We start from the raw sequence: 18,276 nt of genomic DNA, 5'->3' as shown, positions 1-18,276 counted from the left end.
TGACAATTCTAAAGTACTTTCAGAACAAGCAAGCATAATGCAATGGTTTTTTTTTCAGTATTGATTTGGATGAGCAGGAAGTTTCCAACATTTGCTACATCAACAACGTAATGAACACAACAATGGATGTGATTGATGTTTGAATTTGGCTAAATCGAACTAATTTAGTGATGAACATGTAATTGCACAATTGTTGTTTTTCTATAATTGTTTTGGTTTGGTAGCTTTTTTCGATGGTATTTTTTGACAATTTTCCATGACATAAGTCAGTACAATAACAACAATAAAAACTTAAAACAACAACTTGAATCTTATATTTAGAGGGACGGTACAATTATATATGTCTACAAATTTTTAATGAAATAATTGTACAAATTAAAACAACTTAAAAATAAAAATTTAATATAAAGCATAATACAATAATCATAAAAATTTTAATGAAATAGTAAATTGGTTCATGTTTACTTCGAAGTTGCGTATGCTCAAGTTCTTTATGCAACAATTGAAACTTAATCCGACAATTTTCACCAAATAATTACTAACAAAATTTTCAACATATGCAATACATATACCAACCGACAATTTTCACCAAGTAATTACCAACAAAAATTTTTACCCAACCGGAAATTTTCACCAAATAATGATCAACAAAAATTTCAACATGTGAAATACATATACAAACCGGCAATTCTCACCAAATAATTACCAACAAAATAATTACCAAATAATTCCCAATAAAATAATTACCAAACAAAATACTTACCGAATAATTAATTACCAATAAAATTACCAACAACATAATTACGAAATTAAGTAACTACCAACAATATAATTACCAAAATAATTCTCAACAAAATAATCACTCAACAAAAATAATTACCAAACAAAATGATTACCATAATTAATTACCAATAAAATTACCAACAACATAATTACCAAATTAAGTAATTACCAAACAAAATAATACTTACAAAATTACCAACAATTATAAAAAATAATTATCAAAATAATTACCACTGAGCAGCGACCACGGAGTAGATCTGTAGTAACGAGCGAGTGAGGAACAAAATTACCAACAATTATCAAAAAATAATTATAAAAAAATCACGTGCGGGAGAGAGTGCTGGAGTGATCTGCAGTCAAGGGAGAGAGTGCTAGAGGAAGGAGTGGAGTGTGCTGAGGGAGGGAGAGAGGGAAACCCTTGATCTGCAGTCAAGGCTTCTACATCGAGACTGCCTTCTCTCCTTCGTATCACAACTACCTCAACGCCTTAGTGTGCTGAGGGAGGGAGAGATGGACGATGGCTGAGAGAGAGTGTTTCTGACAATGATGGTCGAGAGAATGGCAAAACAGTAGCTTACTTTTTTTCTTTGAAAATAAAGCTGCCTTACTTTTCATTTTTCTATTATTTCTATTAAATGGCTAGATGGTTGAGAGAAGGGCAAAATGGCAGCTTCTCTCAACCATCTAGCCATTTAGCAGTACTCAACTTTCTTTGTTGTTCAAAAAATATGCATCTTTCTGAAAATCATTGCATTGATAAATTTGTACATTCATGAGTCATGGCTACTAGTTTACTAATGGGCTTGGTGACCCGACCCGAAGAACTCTCGATTGTTATCAAGTACCCAACCCAAGGCCCAAAGACGATACATACATGGAACATGGTGATACATTATACAGATGCAGCTGACGCTACACATCACTCGTCGTTGGACTATTGCGCTTCTCAAAATCTTCAATCAATATCAGCCAATCGTTTCCTTGCCTCTGCAAACTACTCCACCAAGCCAAAGCCACACCATTAGACTCGTCGATTAAAATTAGTGAAAGGATTATAAAGAAATACAATAAAATAAAATAAAATCAATGGCCAGCACACATGCTCACCAAAATTTGCGGCCAATTGCGGCCTCTGGTCTCACTTCCCACCAGCTGAGCACCACAAGACCCGTCAGACTTTATTTCCCTCCAAGAAGTTTCAAATCAAGAAGTATAGCCGTTAAAACTAACCAGAATTTGAAGTGGGCAGTTAGGCTGAGCCTAGTGGACCAAAGCAGCCCGCCACAATCAACGGTCGACGTGGAATGGCTTGTGGGTTTTTTATATGATGATCTTCCACATCTGTTTGATGATCAGGGGATTGACCGGACGGCGTACGATGAGCAGGTCAAGTTCAGGGACCCTATCACCAAACATGATACTATAAGTGGTTATCTTTTCAACATTTCTATGTTGAAGATGGTCTTCAGACCTGCCTTTCAGTTGCACTGGGTCAAGCAGGTTTGGTTTTATTATTAGTTTGTTTTATTAATTGAATAGAACAGCTTGTGTATTGACCGCATTTACACTTTTTAGTTTGACCTTGTAATTTTTTTTTTCTTTTTTTTAATACAAGATATGTAAAAATGTCTTACGTAATGATGATGATGTAACCATGTTCTGGCATTAGTAAAACTGTATATAAAAGTTCAATGCAAAGCAGTGATTAGAATGATTTGGTATACCTATGATGTTGACAGTTAAATTATACATTATGCTTGCTGTTGCAGCCTTTCAGAGTGAATAATTTAAGGTTTTTGAAGTTGCATATATTCATAATTTAATGCCATCTTGTACTGGTCTAAATGGTTGACTTCCATTCCTGAGATTAGCGACTGCATGGAATTCTTAGTGTTTAATAATTAGATTATTGAGTCAGTATTAGAGAATTACACATTTATTATATTCAATGATGACCAAATTTTGAGTTAAGATGCTTTTTCTATTTACGCTCTTAAACTGAATTTTAGTTTTTGGTGCTAAAACTGTCACAATATTGATTATCACTTAAGCAATGCAACTTTTTCTTGACTGGTTGAGTTGTTGTAGACAGGACCGTATGAGATAACTACAAGATGGACTATGGTAATGAAGTTCATGCCTCTGCCATGGAAACCAGAGTTGGTATTTACTGGCACCTCGGTTATGGGCATTAATCCAGAGACCGGGAAGTTTTGCAGCCACTTGGTACAATCTCAAATATCTTCGGTTAAAATGGATAGACTATGCGGTTGACCAGAAATATCAGCAACCTGTGTTTTTCAATTTGTAGGATTTATGGGATTCCATCAAGAATAATGACTATTTTTCGCTGGAGGGTTTCTTGGATGTGTTGAAGCAGGTTTTGACTCCTTTTATTTGCTTTAAATTCACCTAGATCAGCATGTACAACTAGACACAAATTAGTTTTCTTTCTTAAGTGTACATTTTAATTCTTTGCAGTTGCGAATTTACAAGACTCCTGATCTGGAAACACCAAAATATCAGATACTCAAAAGGACTGCAAATTATGAGGTTTTTTGCACTCCCTTGGATAGATTGTGTTTCATTCTTGTTTTATTTATTTCTCTCTTGTGCGTGAATCACTGAATCAGTATCAAAACAAGCATACTATCTAGTTATGCATGGTCATTTTGTTTGTTAAACATTAAAGACAGAGAGGTTAAATTTTCATTAAGTGCATAAAAAACAGAAAGATGCCTGACTTGAACTTAGGTTTATCAACAAAGATGATTATTAGAAATATTAATGTCAGCTGGCTATGAGAAATAGTGCTACTCACAGTACAAAATAGATGCACTGCACTGTTACTGCTATTTCTTTTCTCAATTGTTCTTTAAGTCAGTAAGCTGTACTTTTTACTTTGTGCATAACAAAACAAAGAGAGGCTGTCCTTCTGAGGAACATGAAGTGTGATTGTGCAAGTCCAAGGGCACAATATGCAGTTAATTCTTTACAAATGTAAAGGAAGGCAACAGAATATAAATACCAAGAAAAACTCATTGCATATCTGTGCAGAATGGTCTTATACCCCTTTAGTACCAATTGATCTGCACATTAATCACTATCTTGAACTGGACTTAAAGAATATAGCGGACTCTCATTATTGTATGGTTTCATACTATTGTGGTCATAATCTTCGGCAGCCTGTCTACTCTTTTGCTTTCCTAAAATTTTATAAAATTTATGCACTAATTAAAATTTTTGTAACCACTGAAAGATAACTCGTTCTAGTAGTTTTTGTTTCATATTCACGAGCTAAACAAATGTAATTCAGTGTCGTAAATTTATATGACCAGACACAAGAATGATTGTACAGGTTAGGAGGTACTCCCCATTTATCGTGGTGGAAACTAATGGAGACAAGCTATCTGGGTCAACTGGCTTTAATGATGTTGCTGGGTAAGTTGTATATTTATTTTAATTAAATCCAAAATCAGTATTTTCCTTCTTCTCCAATCATTCAGATGCTATATTGATATTTCTTATAGTTGATTCTATCTGTACAGGTATATTTTTGGGAAAAACTCCGAAACAGAGAAGATACCTATGACAACCCCTGTCTTCACTCAGGCATATGATAATGAATTGAAGAAAGTATCTATCCAAATTGTTCTTCCACAGGATAAGGATATGAGCAGGTGAGATTCATTAACTATATTTGTTGCACATTATGGATATCTGAAGCTATTAGAAATGTTTGTTCCATTGATTAATCTCAAAACCTTGGAGAGAGGAAATATTTGGAAAATGAATATTTATTTATCCATTCCATGGTAGAAGCAGACAAGTAATAAGTGTGAACCTTTATCCAGCTTACCAGATCCTAATCAAGAAACACTTGACCTCAGAAAGGTGGAAGGAGGCATTGCTGCAGTATTGAAGTTCAGTGGAAAACCTACTGAGGATATTGTTCGTGAGAAAGAGAAAGAATTGCGCACTAGTCTTATCAGAGATGGTCTGAGACCTAAAATTGGTTGTCTGCTTGCTCGATACAATGACCCCGGCCAAACATGGAGCTTTATAATGGTATGATATTGAACTCTGTCCAAGGATATTTTTCCCGTTTATTAAATGTCTGTCTCCACTGTGTTTCTAGTATTTGTTCTGCACTTTTCCTTATAATTCAACTTTAAGACATCTAGCTCGTGATTATTAGGCTTCTTAAAGAGAAAATTTACTGTGGCATAGTCAAAGATGTTAGATTTACATGCTGTTCACTGTGTAAACCTCTGTATTAGCCATCCATCCATATAGGGAATATAAACTAAACTTTGCTACTGACCGCTAAAATACTTAAAAGCAAAACTACTTGTGATAGCTTTTAGGCTAGTGAGAGAGAGAGAGAGAGAGAGAGGGGAAAAAAAAAAACTTATTGTATCACTGTGAAGTATGGGTTTATACAAGGAAGACATCAAGAAATGTCTAAGATTTTGCCCAACTTCAGTACCAATTACATACCATGGCCAATGGACAGATTCAGAAAAGTCATCACTAGCACTATCATTGGGTTACAATAGGAAAATACTATTTTATTATCATTAGTAGATAAACACATGTTATTATTTATTAATATCATCCCTTCTCTTTTTCTTTTGTGGTTCGCTGCATTGAAGAGGAATGAAGTACTCATATGGCTTGAGGAGTTCTCATTGGATTCGTGAATTTGCGCCGATACTTTGACCAGCGCTCCCCCAGCTCCCAATTCATCATCTTCCTTCTCTTCTAATGGTTATTTTCCAGTAAATTGCTGATATAGCAAATATTATAGGCATGCATTAGAATGATATTGATTACCATGTATACATATGTAGAAAATTTCGCATAGTTTATATTTTTTCTGTCTTATTACTATAGTCAAACGACAGTCTCTTTCTATTACATATTTGATATTCCAATTGTTAACCTCTCTGTCTGCTACTATATTGTTGTCCAAAACACACGCTTCTGAGTGATTTTGCCTATACTCATGCAATAGGATGAAAGTGTTGGCTTATTGATATTTATGCCCATTTTTGGTTCGGAATCTCTTGGTTTTCACAACCTGAGTCATGTGCTGGAATCCGGTTTGGATTTGAATGTGAAACAATCAATTAAAGAGATTACAGAAACAGTGCAAAAACTATTGCTGCCTCAGTGCCTCCAATGCCATCGACAAACGTTAGCAAATTGAAAACAGTTGATTCCCATTGTTGTCTGTTTTTACTTCGCGAAGAAAATTGGCATCAACAAGCTAAAGGGTCCATGAACGTAAAGCCATACACTTGTCATACGCAACATTGGGTAGCTTCTAGAATCTAGACTTGGCACAACCTTTTTTTCACCGTTAAAATGTGTGGCACCCGAATTTCCAACACACCCATTACTTGCTTTGCTGGCAAAATGTCTGTTCCCCTAGAAAGAAGTTTGTGACCACGATGACAAGTGCCTGTCTCTTTTCATTTTTTAGAACATTGCACGTCACATTCACATGTAGCCAGTGCCTCTCTGATACTATTGTTCAAATGCCTTTCAATTTCGAATAAATGTTACGTGCCGGGGGCTTCATCTTGCTACAAAACAAAATGAATAAAGCTCTCATTATTCATCATTCCCAATTTCCCACTCTCTAATTTACTTCATATAAATCTCACAAATTTCCGTTAAAGGTTAAAATCCATTAAATCTTACTGATATTATGAAATAATAATTGGAATCCCATAAACACCTGATAAATCATACAGCCACACGACAGATATGATTCACATGATATGTATTTGGTTGGTATTCGTGCAAGCATCATGAAATTAATGCCTCATGGTGCTGTTTGTGAATTATTTATAAATTATTTAGATTGACTTTGTCATAAATTTTTTTAAAAAAATTATATATTCATTTTGTGTATAATGGCATTTTTTTTAGAAAGGTCTTATAGATAATTTGAGAAAAAAATTATTATTTTTTAATACACTAATATATTTCAATCCAAATTATATTAATATCTATAATTAGAAATCTATCAAAACTATTTTTATTATATATAATATTAAGTATATGCTCTACTCAATATTAATGCAACGCAGGGACTCGAATGGATGCATTCTAAACTTTCCGAGTGTATGCATGTGCCACTGAGGTCTTAAAGTTGTTTTCTAACTGGCAAGCGGCAGCCGGAATGAAAGTGGCAAGTGTTGAAGCCCCAAGTCAGGAGAGCCGTTGGATGATAATCAGACAAAAAGACTTGACAAGGCTCGTTAACCTCAAAGTCAAAACATTCAATTCAAAACAATCCAGCGCCTGCGCCGCCCATTTTAACTTAATTAATGTGTTGTATGTGTTATGCTTTATAAGCTTCCTTAACGCGTATTTGTAGCCAGTTTCCTCGATGGTTTCCATTATCTTCTCTCTTTAGTATAAATTTTATTCCCGTTTCTCCTCACGTTCAAATTTTTCATTCTAACTATAGCTTTTGCCATTTTTTGTTTGTCCTAAGCAGCGAATTCTTTTTTTTTTTTTTCTCGTTGGTTTCTCTGTCGAGATTCAAGCGATCCGCCGGTGGGTTTTGACAATCAAGGTCAGTCATCTTTTCCCCAACTGTTGTTGCATCAAAAGGGTTTGTTTGTTTGTGTTTTTATTTGGGTATGTGTAGAATTATGCAGAATGTAGTTCTGTTACGTGAATGCTGATGTGGGTTTATTGAACTTTTATCTAAATTTTAATTTCTAATCATTTTGGAAGTTTAAAGCTTTTGAAATTGGAGAAAAAAAAAATTGGAATTTGGTAACATTTTCCGAAAAGGATACCTTTTTCTTTCTCACGGTTTCAATGTATGAACTATGAAGCTTATCTTGAAGGATATGCAGAGATTATGGAGCCTGGGTGGCCATAAAGTTAATTTCTTGCTTATTTTTAGTATCTACGGTATTGTGTAGTTGCAAATTAGGCCAGAAGAGAAAGACAATCTCGATGTAGGTGAAAAAGAATTTCTCAGTAAAGGTCAATTTGGATCTAATTCAACCATAAAAGGCAGCAAAAAGTTACCTTTTTTTAGAACTTTATTTCACCTTCTTATTTGTTACCTGATGATACTCAATCTTGTGTGCTTTAAATTGAATGTTATTGATATTATTGTTGTTGTTGTTTTGGCAAATGTGCTGACCTTTATAATTGAAACTGTGGCAGGGAAAATGACTGAGCCAAAACCAAATACGCCCTTGATCCCACCAACATCACCATCACGAAATCTCCCTGATTTCAAGAAGTCAGTTAAGCTAAAATATGTGAAACTTGGATATCATTACCTAATCACTCATGGAATGTTCCTCTTCCTTTCACCTCTTGTAGTCATAGTTGCCGCACAGCTTTCAACGTTTTCTTTTCAGGACCTTTATGATCTTTGGGTGCATCTCCAGTACAATCTTATTTCTGTTATCATATGCTCAACTTTGCTTGTTTTCCTCTTGACACTTTACTTTCTCACTCGCCCCCGGCCTGTTTACCTCGTAGACTTTTCCTGCTACAAGCCTGAAGAATCTCGGAAATGTACTAAAAGGATTTTTATGGATCAGTCCCGGATGACTGGTACATTTACAGAGGAAAATCTTCAGTTTCAGAAGAAGATCCTAGAGCGATCTGGACTTGGTGATTCAACTTACCTTCCAGAGGCTGTGCTCAACATTCCTCCAAACCCATCAATGAAAGAAGCTAGAAAAGAAGCTGAGGCTGTGATGTTTGGTGCCATTGATGAGCTTTTTGCAAAAACCTCTGTGAAACCCAAGGACATTGGTATCTTGATTGTGAATTGTAGCTTGTTCAATCCAACGCCATCTCTGTCTGCCATGGTCATCAACCATTACAAGCTTCGAGGGAATATAATTAGCTACAATTTGGGAGGGATGGGCTGCAGTGCAGGTTTGATTTCAATTGATCTTGCAAACAATCTTCTTCAGGTTCATCCCAACTCTTATGCATTGGTTATTAGCATGGAGAACATCACATTGAATTGGTACTTTGGAAATGATCGGTCAAAGCTTGTTTCAAATTGCTTATTCCGGATGGGAGGGGCTGCAATATTGCTTTCAAACAGATTCTCTGACAGAAGAAGATCGAAATACAGATTGGTGCACACTGTCCGTACGCACAAGGGTGCTGATGATAACTGCTTTGCCTGTGTTACTCAAGAAGAAGACTCTGAAGGGAAAGTTGGTGTTACTTTGTCAAAAAATCTGATGGCTGTCGCAGGGGATGCCTTAAAGACCAATATCACCACACTGGGGCCTCTTGTTCTGCCAATGTCTGAGCAGCTGCTCTTCTTTGCTACATTAGTTGGGAAGAAACTATTCAAGATGAAGATCAAGCCTTACATCCCAGATTTCAAACTGGCTTTTGAGCATTTCTGCATTCATGCTGGAGGGAGAGCTGTTTTGGATGAATTGGAGAAGAACTTGCAGCTGTCTGATTGGCACATGGAACCATCAAGGATGACACTTTATCGTTTTGGCAACACATCAAGCAGTTCACTTTGGTATGAATTGGCTTATTCAGAAGCCAAGGGCAGGATAAAGAAAGGTGATAGAACATGGCAAATAGCATTTGGTTCTGGGTTCAAGTGTAACAGTGCAGTGTGGAAGGCTTTAAGGTCAATAAACTCGGCAAAGGAGAAGAACCCATGGATGGACGAGATCCACCATTTCCCTGTAGATGTTCCTAAGGTTTCAACCATATAATTCCCGGACTGGGTTGCTGGTTGTTTGATTGGATATATTTTGCACTTCTTTCTAATTAGGCTGTTGAAATTCATTGGTGCTTACATGTCAGGACAAGAGTAGTTTCTTGATTGATTGCTGGCTGTTTTGCATGTAATTGTTGTAGGGTTAAGTTTTGTGATATTGGTGGAGTCGTGATTCAATTCATTTTGACTAATTTGATTCACGGTATATTTCTGGTGGGAAAGAAGATATTGGAGCATTTCCAATTGCGATCTGTTTTATAAGAGATTAATCTATTGTGTTTTCAGATCTTCATATGACTATTTAAACAAAATTTCATCTCTAGCTGCATCAAATTATTTTTGCCGTTTAGCCCGTAATTCTAAGCAGAGCATGATATGGTTTAAGCAAGAGGCTTAGCTCGCAGGCCATTAGCAACCCAATGTTACTTGCAACAAGTACTTGCACTCCATTTCTACTCCAACGCTCCATATAAAACGTGATTTTGGTCTACGTAACTCCATAAAGATGAGATTATCGAACAGCTACCAAGATGAGCCTCGTGCAGACGGGAACTTTATTTTAAAATGATAGAATCAAATGTATAGTTTGCAATTTGCCAGGGAATGCTATCAATTAGCTTCAAATCACTATGAACTGCTTCAAGACGAATCTTTCTCACAACCCACAGTATCACAGATTAAGAAGCCACATACTAAACGGCCAATCATTGCTGACAAATACTTGCAATTTTTCAAATGTGCACGCCGTCTTGCACCAGGTACATTGAAATGGACCAAAACCAGTCTCCACATATGATATACCATACGCCAATAACTTCACACTCTCCCAGTTGTGTTGGGCCATTTCAAATCTCTAATGTATGATTGCTACCAGTAGCCACCACAGGCAATGGATTGCGCAAAAGTCTACCGGACAAATTGCCTTTACAATTTCACATTCAAAATTCTACAGGACAATCGACTACAGACAAATTGCACTGATGATACTAAAAAAACACCAAAATGTAACTAATAGAATTCCGACATCCTACTAAATGACAACCTTTGATACCATACAGAGATTTAAATTGCCAAATGATGTCATTATCCACATGTCATAACAGGCTTACCAAGTTCAGTAACCTAAGATCAAGCACAAATAAAAATAAGAAGACATCAAGGTATGGCCTTGCTTCAATAGCAGGGGGTTAACAAATCCATAAATCTGATCACAGGATGAGGATTCTGCCCGCATTATAGGCAACCATAATCCACTTGAAACTAGTCCTTGGTTGACTTGTTGATTAGTGATTTGTGGATATGAGGGATGACACCGCCACCAGCGATGGTTCCTTTGATCAGGGTATCAAGTTCTTCATCACCACGGATTGCAAGCTGCAAATGCCTGGGAGTTATACGCTTCACCTTAAGATCTTTGCTTGCATTTCCAGCCAGCTCCAACACCTCTGCAGTCAAATATTCCAAGATGGCAGCAGAGTACACAGCAGCAGTCGCTCCTACTCTTCCATGTGCTGTGGTTCTTGACTTCAAAAGACGGTGAATCCGACCAACCGGGAACTGCAAGTCACAAATCACACATAATATTCGCCAATGAAGGTAAACATAGAATGCAACACCCCAACATGATAATTAAGGCAACTATTTTCAGAACTTAACCAGGAATCAGAATCCCAAATGTATCATACTGTTATACCATTGAAATGAAGGAAAAGAAGAAGCAGAAGAAACAATCATGTCCTGCCTTTTGCATCAATGGGGCAACAAAGGCATATGAATACATCAATGTTGTTCAAAACTTTATAAATGTATCTGCTGTGACTGTTAAAAACCAACCCAACCAGGAAGTCTCTCTCAAAAAAGGACCCAGCTACAACAGATTCTTGAAACATCATAAAATCAGGTACACTCATTACTTGTAATGTCGGCAACCAACATAGATTCACCAATCATAACTCATAGCAGAGTCCAAAAACACTATTTCAGAGCCAAACTGTAGTACAAAAGCAATTAGACGTGGACAATGTTATTCCATTGCCAAAATAGTGCCCCTCATGTATCGTCCAAATTTAATTTTGTCATAACCCTGGCAAAAAATGGATGAGGAAGTTGCTACCCTAGATTACAGGAATCCAAGGAAAATGCAACAATCAACACTTAAAACATGGGTCATCTCATCCATCACTTTATTTAATTTCAACGCGAGGATTTTGAGATATATACTTAGGAAGCTGAGAAAACAATATTCATTATACTACTGCTAAAATAAAGTGCCTGGCAGAATGGTGATCCCATGTCACAGACAAAAAAAATGCTGACAGCTATATCTTTTCCCTGAACAATCTAAGGCCATGGACTTCATGTGACTTAGGTTTTAACCCAAGCAAATAATTCCTCTAAAAGAGATAAAATTGAGTATCCTATGTGTTTATCAAGTTTTATCATCTTCTAAAAGGCACTCACTATTGTAAACATTACATAAAAAAATATGGGTAAGGAAGCAAGAGATCAAACACAGCCGGCATCAAAGAGAAACAGAAAACCAGTAATGAACCAATAACCATTAACAACAAACAGAAACTCGACTATGCCGTAAAGCTATCTATTCAATTATTCATCTAATAACTTTAAATAACAACCTTCACCTCTATCACCCACCTAAAGCTTATATCAGAGGATTCATATCTATCATAAAAATTTAAAACACCATCGATAACTTGTGCTATCTAAGGCAAATTAATACTAAACCTTGGATAAAAGTTTACACTAAAAGGAAAAGCCTAAGATGTAATAAAAGACCATAATTTCGAAACTAAAATCCTGAATTCTTTGGACAACTACGAAATTTAAAAACAAACAGCAAATGGGTTAAATTTAAAAGACAAGATCAGTGCTATGAACTTAGAGAGACAAAGATCTATAAAAGAAGAAGAACCTGAAGGCCAGCACGGGAAGAGCGGGAAATGGGTTTCTTCTTGTCCTTGTCCTTGTTACTAGCCGAGGCCTTTCCCATGATCAAACCTTTCGCGCCTTTTCCCGACATCTTTCCCGCCAATAATTTAACAGATTTCGAGACAGAGACAGATTCCGCAAAGATGAAGAAAGACGGGTGAGGTTTCAAAGCCAAAGAACAAAACACCAAACTCAAGACACAGAGAGATTTGTTACGGATCAAACAATCAAGGCTTCCAAGGGGGTTACTTGTTTGTTGAGGTTCCACCTATTGACATAAATAACCCTTCCATTTGTACGCTTCAAAAATAATGGCCCTTGTATTTCTATTAATTTACTGTCATGGGATTCCTTCTTTTATGTAATTTCATTTCTATCGCTTCACCTGTTATTATTATTATTATTTTTTTTTTTTTTCACTTTAACTTTGCCCAAATTCTTATCCTTTTTCATTTTTCTCTTTTAACTTGTTTATCCACAGTTTTCGGAATAAAGTATATATTAGATATTCATGCACACAAGTTATCGCACAAAAAGATATCATCAGGATGGTTTAGTGTCTAAGATCATACAAAAATATATTAAGGGCTAGTTTAATAATATTGTAATGTTTAAAATAATTATTTTCAGTTAGCTGTGCTATACGACTGCAAAAATAATTAACCGCGAAAAATAAATTGTTAAATATTTAATTTATTTTTAAAAGTATTGTGAGTTTTAAAATGAATGTATGTATTTGATGAATTTTACTATTAAATTATCTTAAGAATATAAATGTAGAAATAGATATAATATTGAATAAAATATAAATGCATATACTCTATTTTTTATTATGTATATATAACAATTGATAATCAAATAATTTTATTTTTTTTATTTTTATTTTATTATCTTAATAGTATTAGTAGTAATAACAATTTCTTCAAATTTCTTGATTTTATTTTCTAGTTGAATAAGAATAGTTTTGCACTTATATACGATGTGGGCATATATAATATATAGAATTTTATTAAGTGTAAAATTGACTCTTAAAATTAGATATTGAAAAATTATTCCTTCTCTTTTTCTTTTTCAAAATGTAATAGAGTGATTTTATCAACATTAATTTTTATAAAAACTTATCAAAAGCCACAATTAATTTTTAACCTTTTAGAATTATTTTTAGACCTATCAAAATAGTCCAAATAAACCTAAGACAAGCCTGTCATCGAAATATTAAGACGGATCACGGAGAATATGCGCGCCTTCCTTTACGTGATGCAGGATACCAAGTACTTTACAGGATGAAAATATGAAGAGCTCAATGTAATTAATAAAAAAAAAAAAAAAAAAATAGAGCGGACCCATATGCTAATGCTTTAGTCAAAAGACTAAAAGAGTGTTGTAGCTTTAGAGGATAAAGTGGACCCATATGATAAGCGACTCGCATATCTGATTGATGGATAAATGTTTTCCCAGTAATAGTTGGTTCTCTTTTAACAATATTCTTTTGTTGTTTAAAGAAATCAGAGTGGTTTCAGGATTCTCGCAGGCCAACTGTCCATTCCATCACTTGAGTTGAACTGTTTGAGACACTTAACCTGCCCAACTTTTTAAAGAAATCAAGATACACACAGTTTTTACTTTTGAAGTTTAAACATAGAAATTGATTCAACTTCAGTGGTGACAAAAAAAAAAAAAAACAATTAGTCCACTTTATATCTCTATCTCTAATCAGTGCATCGTTAACTAGAAACTACACACACACACACACAAAAAAGAAGAAAAGAAAGTTTAGTCTGTCTCTGTGTAATTATCTAGACCATTTAAACATTAAGCTTAGGCAAAGCCAATAAGAATCCGACTGCCCATTTCACTAATTCGCTGCTTCTTCCTTCTCTTTCATCTTCCCCTCGTCTGCAATGTGGAAGCCTTCAATCTTGCGTGAAACCTCATCTGCTGTAACCTTCACCTTTCCTATAGTACCATTTGCTGTTAATGTCTCAGTATCATCATTAGTCACAGGGCCGGTTTGCCATATTCTAATGGTTCCATCCTCAGATCCGGAAGCATAAGATTCCCCTCCTGGAGAGAAACGTACACAGTGTACGGGACCATGGTGACCCTTATTGCATGCTGCATCCAGAGACAAATTAATAATTACCAATAAGAATAGAAGCTGAAAAGCAATTCTGAAAAACTGTAATGAAAAGTCACTATGTGGATTCTGCAATAAAAGCATGCAAGTAAACGTGCACTAATGCCATTTCATTGATCATGTTCGCAGCTAAACCTATCCGATGAACAAAAGGGATAAAACAATCATATATGTCCAATAAATTTTTCTTTCAGTGGATTTCGCTTATGTTGAGGAACATACCAATCTCATTGCCAGTATGGAAATCAAAAAAGCGAACCCACATATCTTCTCCTCCAGCAACAAACTTATTACCATACTTCGGTTCCAATGAAGCTGATTCTATTGTGCATGGCATGTTGTAGCTCTTCACTAACCCAAAACTGGGGCCAAACAAGAAAAAAAGGTATTTTAGACAAAGCAATACTGAAATATGGCTCAAGAAAAAGGGCTAATCTGCTCTAAAACTTACTGATTTGCATCCCAGAATTTGACAGTAGACCCATCAGCAGTTGTTATATAACGACCATCCTGACTCACTTCAGCACTGGTCACAGGTGACTTGGTCTCTAGTGTCTGGACTATCTCACCACTTCTAACATCCCATAACCTGGAAAGTTTAGTAAAAGTTATGGCAAGCTGCAAAATTAGAAGCCCCCCCAGAGCTACATCAAAATTCCATTTAGGAGTATACATGCATTAAAAGATTCATAAACACTGGCAATTTGAATCTAACATCAACAAGTAATCAAGCATATGCATATTACATTAAAATATCCTCTCTCTCTCTCTCTCTCTCTCTCTCTGCTTCTCCACTCTTCCTCTTAAAAATCCCTTCCATGAAGGTTAGTAAAGTCTCTGCAATCTTAAAGTTAACACTCCTCTTACTAATTTGTATCCTAAGATTTATTCCCCAAGCCCCTTGCAAGCACAACACAGATCGGTCAACAGACCCATTCCTTAGCTTATTCTATTTACTATAGAATCTATAATATTCCATTGGACGACTTGCAGATGTATATAATGAGAAAAGCGTCCAGCAATATCATAACATGCTATCACATAGAGTTTTGCAAAAGAATCAAAACTCTCATATTGAGAGTTGAAAGGAATAAAAGTAAAGGAAGCAAAGATACAACCACCAAAAAAGAAAATCCAACAAGCAACATAAATGCCACCTAACAGTAGCTTTAAGCATGTGTCAAAGAGACATCCATACCTGACACCCCCCATATCAGTGCAAGTGCTTAAGATTGTCTGATCACTATGAAGCCATGCAACAGTTCTGACTGAACCAGGAGACCTATCCACTTCTCTTGGAGGTGCATCTGGACGATTCAAATCAAAGATTCGGAGAATTTTCTCCATTCCCCCAGTGAGTAGCAGGTGCGTATCCTGTTTCAGGTAGAGAAACATCAAACGAGATGCATGAATATGCATATTTATAACAAACAACCATGCTCCCACTTCCATAGAATGACTCAATCAAGAATGACCAGCTGAATTAAGTTTACCGATCGGTCATAGCAAATAAATACTACCGGCCAAACAAAATGCTTAGGCTTTTCAGTAATCATAAATTCAAAAGGTAAAATCCAGAAACAGACTTTAACGCAGCAGTTGAAGACGTATATCTTCAAGGTATTATGCATAACTTGGAGCTGGAAACATAGGTACAGCTCGAAGCATTCAAAAAAAAAAATGATCTATCCTGAAATAAAAATAAAAGAAAACAAAGAAACCAACTACACCTCAGAAAAAGAACAAGCTCGAACAATGTGCTTGTGTTCAAATGAGTGTAGCACATCTCCTGTTAATGCATCCCACACTTTCCTGCATGTATGTTTCAATGTAAATTTTATGAGAAATATATTAATTTATTTATTTATTTTTTTAGATGGAAAATTTTACAGTACAATTCACCAACCAAAGAGAGGGGAAAAAGGGGCAAACTACTTACGCACTAAAGTCGGCAGATGCAGATGCAGCACGTAAAGCATTTGTATCCAAGCAGCAACTCCACACAGCACCCTTGTGTCCTTCAAAGGTCCCAATCCAATCTCCAGTCTCTCCATTTCTAAGCATAGGACTTGAATCTGGATCACAAAGGTGAACAATCTGATTGAGCAGAGGAAAGTTATTTAAATGCTACGACTGATACCAGTCTTCCCTCCACATCATCCAAATACCAGAATCTCATTTATGGTCTAATTTCAGATTACCCTATTCTGCTTTACACCTAGTAAATTCAATCAAAAATCAAAGCCTTAGTGCGAAATAGTGTCCAACGTCCCAATAAACTAACTCACTCAAAACATAATCAAATATCAATTGAACTAATCCAGCTCTAATAATAAAACTACGATGAAATTAACAAATATATAAATAAAATAATGTTGCGGAATCAAAGGCAGGGAAGCGTACCCTTGCTGGCACTGATGAGGAAGAATCCATCGGGAGTAATCGGACTGTAAAACAGATCCACGACGGGCCTTGAATGGCCGTGGCAAACAAGAGGAACAGCAATCTTTTTCTTATCCATTTACCTAACAAAATCAATAATTTTGTGTGTCTTCGTGATCTGTGTATTAGAATTAGAAATGAAGCAAAAGAATTAAAAAAGAAGAAGTAATTTACAGGAAATGAAAGGAACAAAAATAATTAGTGAAAGAGAAATGGCGGTAGTGAAAACAGGTGGGAAACGCTAATTAATCGGGATTAAAATGGGGCAATTTTGCGTGAATCCACACCTCCTAACCCTAGGCTCTATGTGGGGATCCAAGAAAAAGAACTAATAACTATGTTGCGGAAGAAGATTAGAAACAAATTAGTTGCAGAACAGAGCTTCGGTGCCTCTTACTTTATATTTTTTATTATTAAAGAATAATATTTTTTTTTTTTAGAATAACACTAATATGCCTAATTTTTTTCTTTCTCAATTCAGTTAAGAGCTTATTTGTTTTTTTTGTCTGAAATTATGACTAACCCTGAACCTATGTTAGATATAATTTTTTAAATAGAATTTATTTAAACAAAGTTTTTATTAGTAAAGTTTTTATAATTAGAGTTTTTACCTAAAAAAAATTAATTATTTGGTTGTCAATGAGACATTTTTATTAAAAATTATAAAATTACTTTAATAAATAATTTTTTAAAATTATAATACGAAAGAATGGAATAAAATTGTCTCATAAATTAAAGATATTTTAGACATTTTAATATCTAAAAAAATTTCAACCTCTATTCCCAAAAACCTAAAATTTGAACTTCTACCAATAGAGAAAAAAAACTTGTTTAATCTTCAAAAACTTTACTAAAAGAACAATAAAACTTATCTAAATAGAGCTATTACTAGTATAGTTTTTGCTTAAAAAAATTAGTTTTCTTTATTGTCATTAGGGATAGGCTTCAGTTGGGCTCGAAACATGATTTTTATTCAGTTGGGCTCGAAACATGATTTACTAAAGGTGGCCAATGGGCTGGGCAGCACGTGGCACGACATGTGTCCATACAGTATGGCACGATACAAATATGTTTCGGCAATGCAAGCGGCACGGCACGCATTTGGGCCGAACCGTGCTCAGATTTTTAGGCACGTGGGCCTTAAAAGTACGGCACGATTAGTGATGGGCCAAAATACGGTATGCGAAAAGACACGTCATAAGCACGCTTTATTGGT

The 18,276-nt window shown here is 35.4% G+C and overlaps 4 protein-coding genes across 4 annotated transcripts; 2 read left to right on the top strand and 2 right to left on the bottom strand.

The window, feature by feature from the left end:
• The first annotated feature begins 1,668 nt into the window (after positions 1 to 1,668).
• On the top strand, positions 1,669 to 5,728 carry LOC18054840. Its single transcript, XM_006450953.2, has 8 exons — positions 1,669 to 2,283; positions 2,872 to 3,009; positions 3,095 to 3,163; positions 3,265 to 3,336; positions 4,142 to 4,224; positions 4,332 to 4,463; positions 4,638 to 4,851; positions 5,439 to 5,728. Exons 1-8 carry the CDS (start codon positions 1,870 to 1,872, stop codon positions 5,484 to 5,486), a joined length of 1,170 nt encoding a protein of 389 aa, XP_006451016.1. The 5' UTR covers positions 1,669 to 1,869; the 3' UTR covers positions 5,487 to 5,728.
• A 1,136-nt stretch (positions 5,729 to 6,864) lies between these two features.
• Positions 6,865 to 9,800, top strand: LOC18054839 (3-ketoacyl-CoA synthase 11). The gene is made up of 2 exons (XM_006450951.2): positions 6,865 to 7,375; positions 7,984 to 9,800. The coding sequence occupies exon 2, from the start codon at positions 7,989 to 7,991 to the stop codon at positions 9,525 to 9,527; it is 1,539 nt and encodes a 512-aa protein (XP_006451014.1). The 5' UTR covers positions 6,865 to 7,375; positions 7,984 to 7,988; the 3' UTR covers positions 9,528 to 9,800.
• Positions 9,801 to 10,426: 626 nt separating this feature from the next.
• Positions 10,427 to 12,766, bottom strand: LOC18054838 (probable histone H2A variant 3). Its single transcript, XM_006450949.2, has 2 exons — positions 12,465 to 12,766; positions 10,427 to 11,089 (listed from the first exon to the last, which is right to left on the bottom strand). The coding sequence occupies exons 1-2, from the start codon at positions 12,570 to 12,572 to the stop codon at positions 10,793 to 10,795; spliced, it is 405 nt and encodes a 134-aa protein (XP_006451012.2). The 5' UTR covers positions 12,573 to 12,766; the 3' UTR covers positions 10,427 to 10,792.
• A 1,389-nt stretch (positions 12,767 to 14,155) lies between these two features.
• On the bottom strand, positions 14,156 to 17,472 carry LOC18054837 (serine-threonine kinase receptor-associated protein). Its single transcript, XM_006450948.2, has 7 exons — positions 17,022 to 17,472; positions 16,558 to 16,693; positions 16,349 to 16,430; positions 15,817 to 15,992; positions 15,070 to 15,207; positions 14,841 to 14,980; positions 14,156 to 14,596 (listed from the first exon to the last, which is right to left on the bottom strand). The coding sequence occupies exons 1-7, from the start codon at positions 17,137 to 17,139 to the stop codon at positions 14,337 to 14,339; spliced, it is 1,050 nt and encodes a 349-aa protein (XP_006451011.1). The 5' UTR covers positions 17,140 to 17,472; the 3' UTR covers positions 14,156 to 14,336.
• Between the last annotated feature and the right edge of the window lie 804 nt (positions 17,473 to 18,276).

Source organism: Citrus clementina, unplaced genomic scaffold, assembly GCF_000493195.1.
Source record: "Citrus clementina cultivar Clemenules unplaced genomic scaffold, Citrus_clementina_v1.0 scaffold_1, whole genome shotgun sequence".
Classification (NCBI taxonomy): Eukaryota; Viridiplantae; Streptophyta; class Magnoliopsida; order Sapindales; family Rutaceae; genus Citrus; species Citrus x clementina.
The sequence above is the reverse complement of the archived record's forward strand: the minus strand, read 5'-3'. Positions and strand labels throughout refer to the sequence as shown.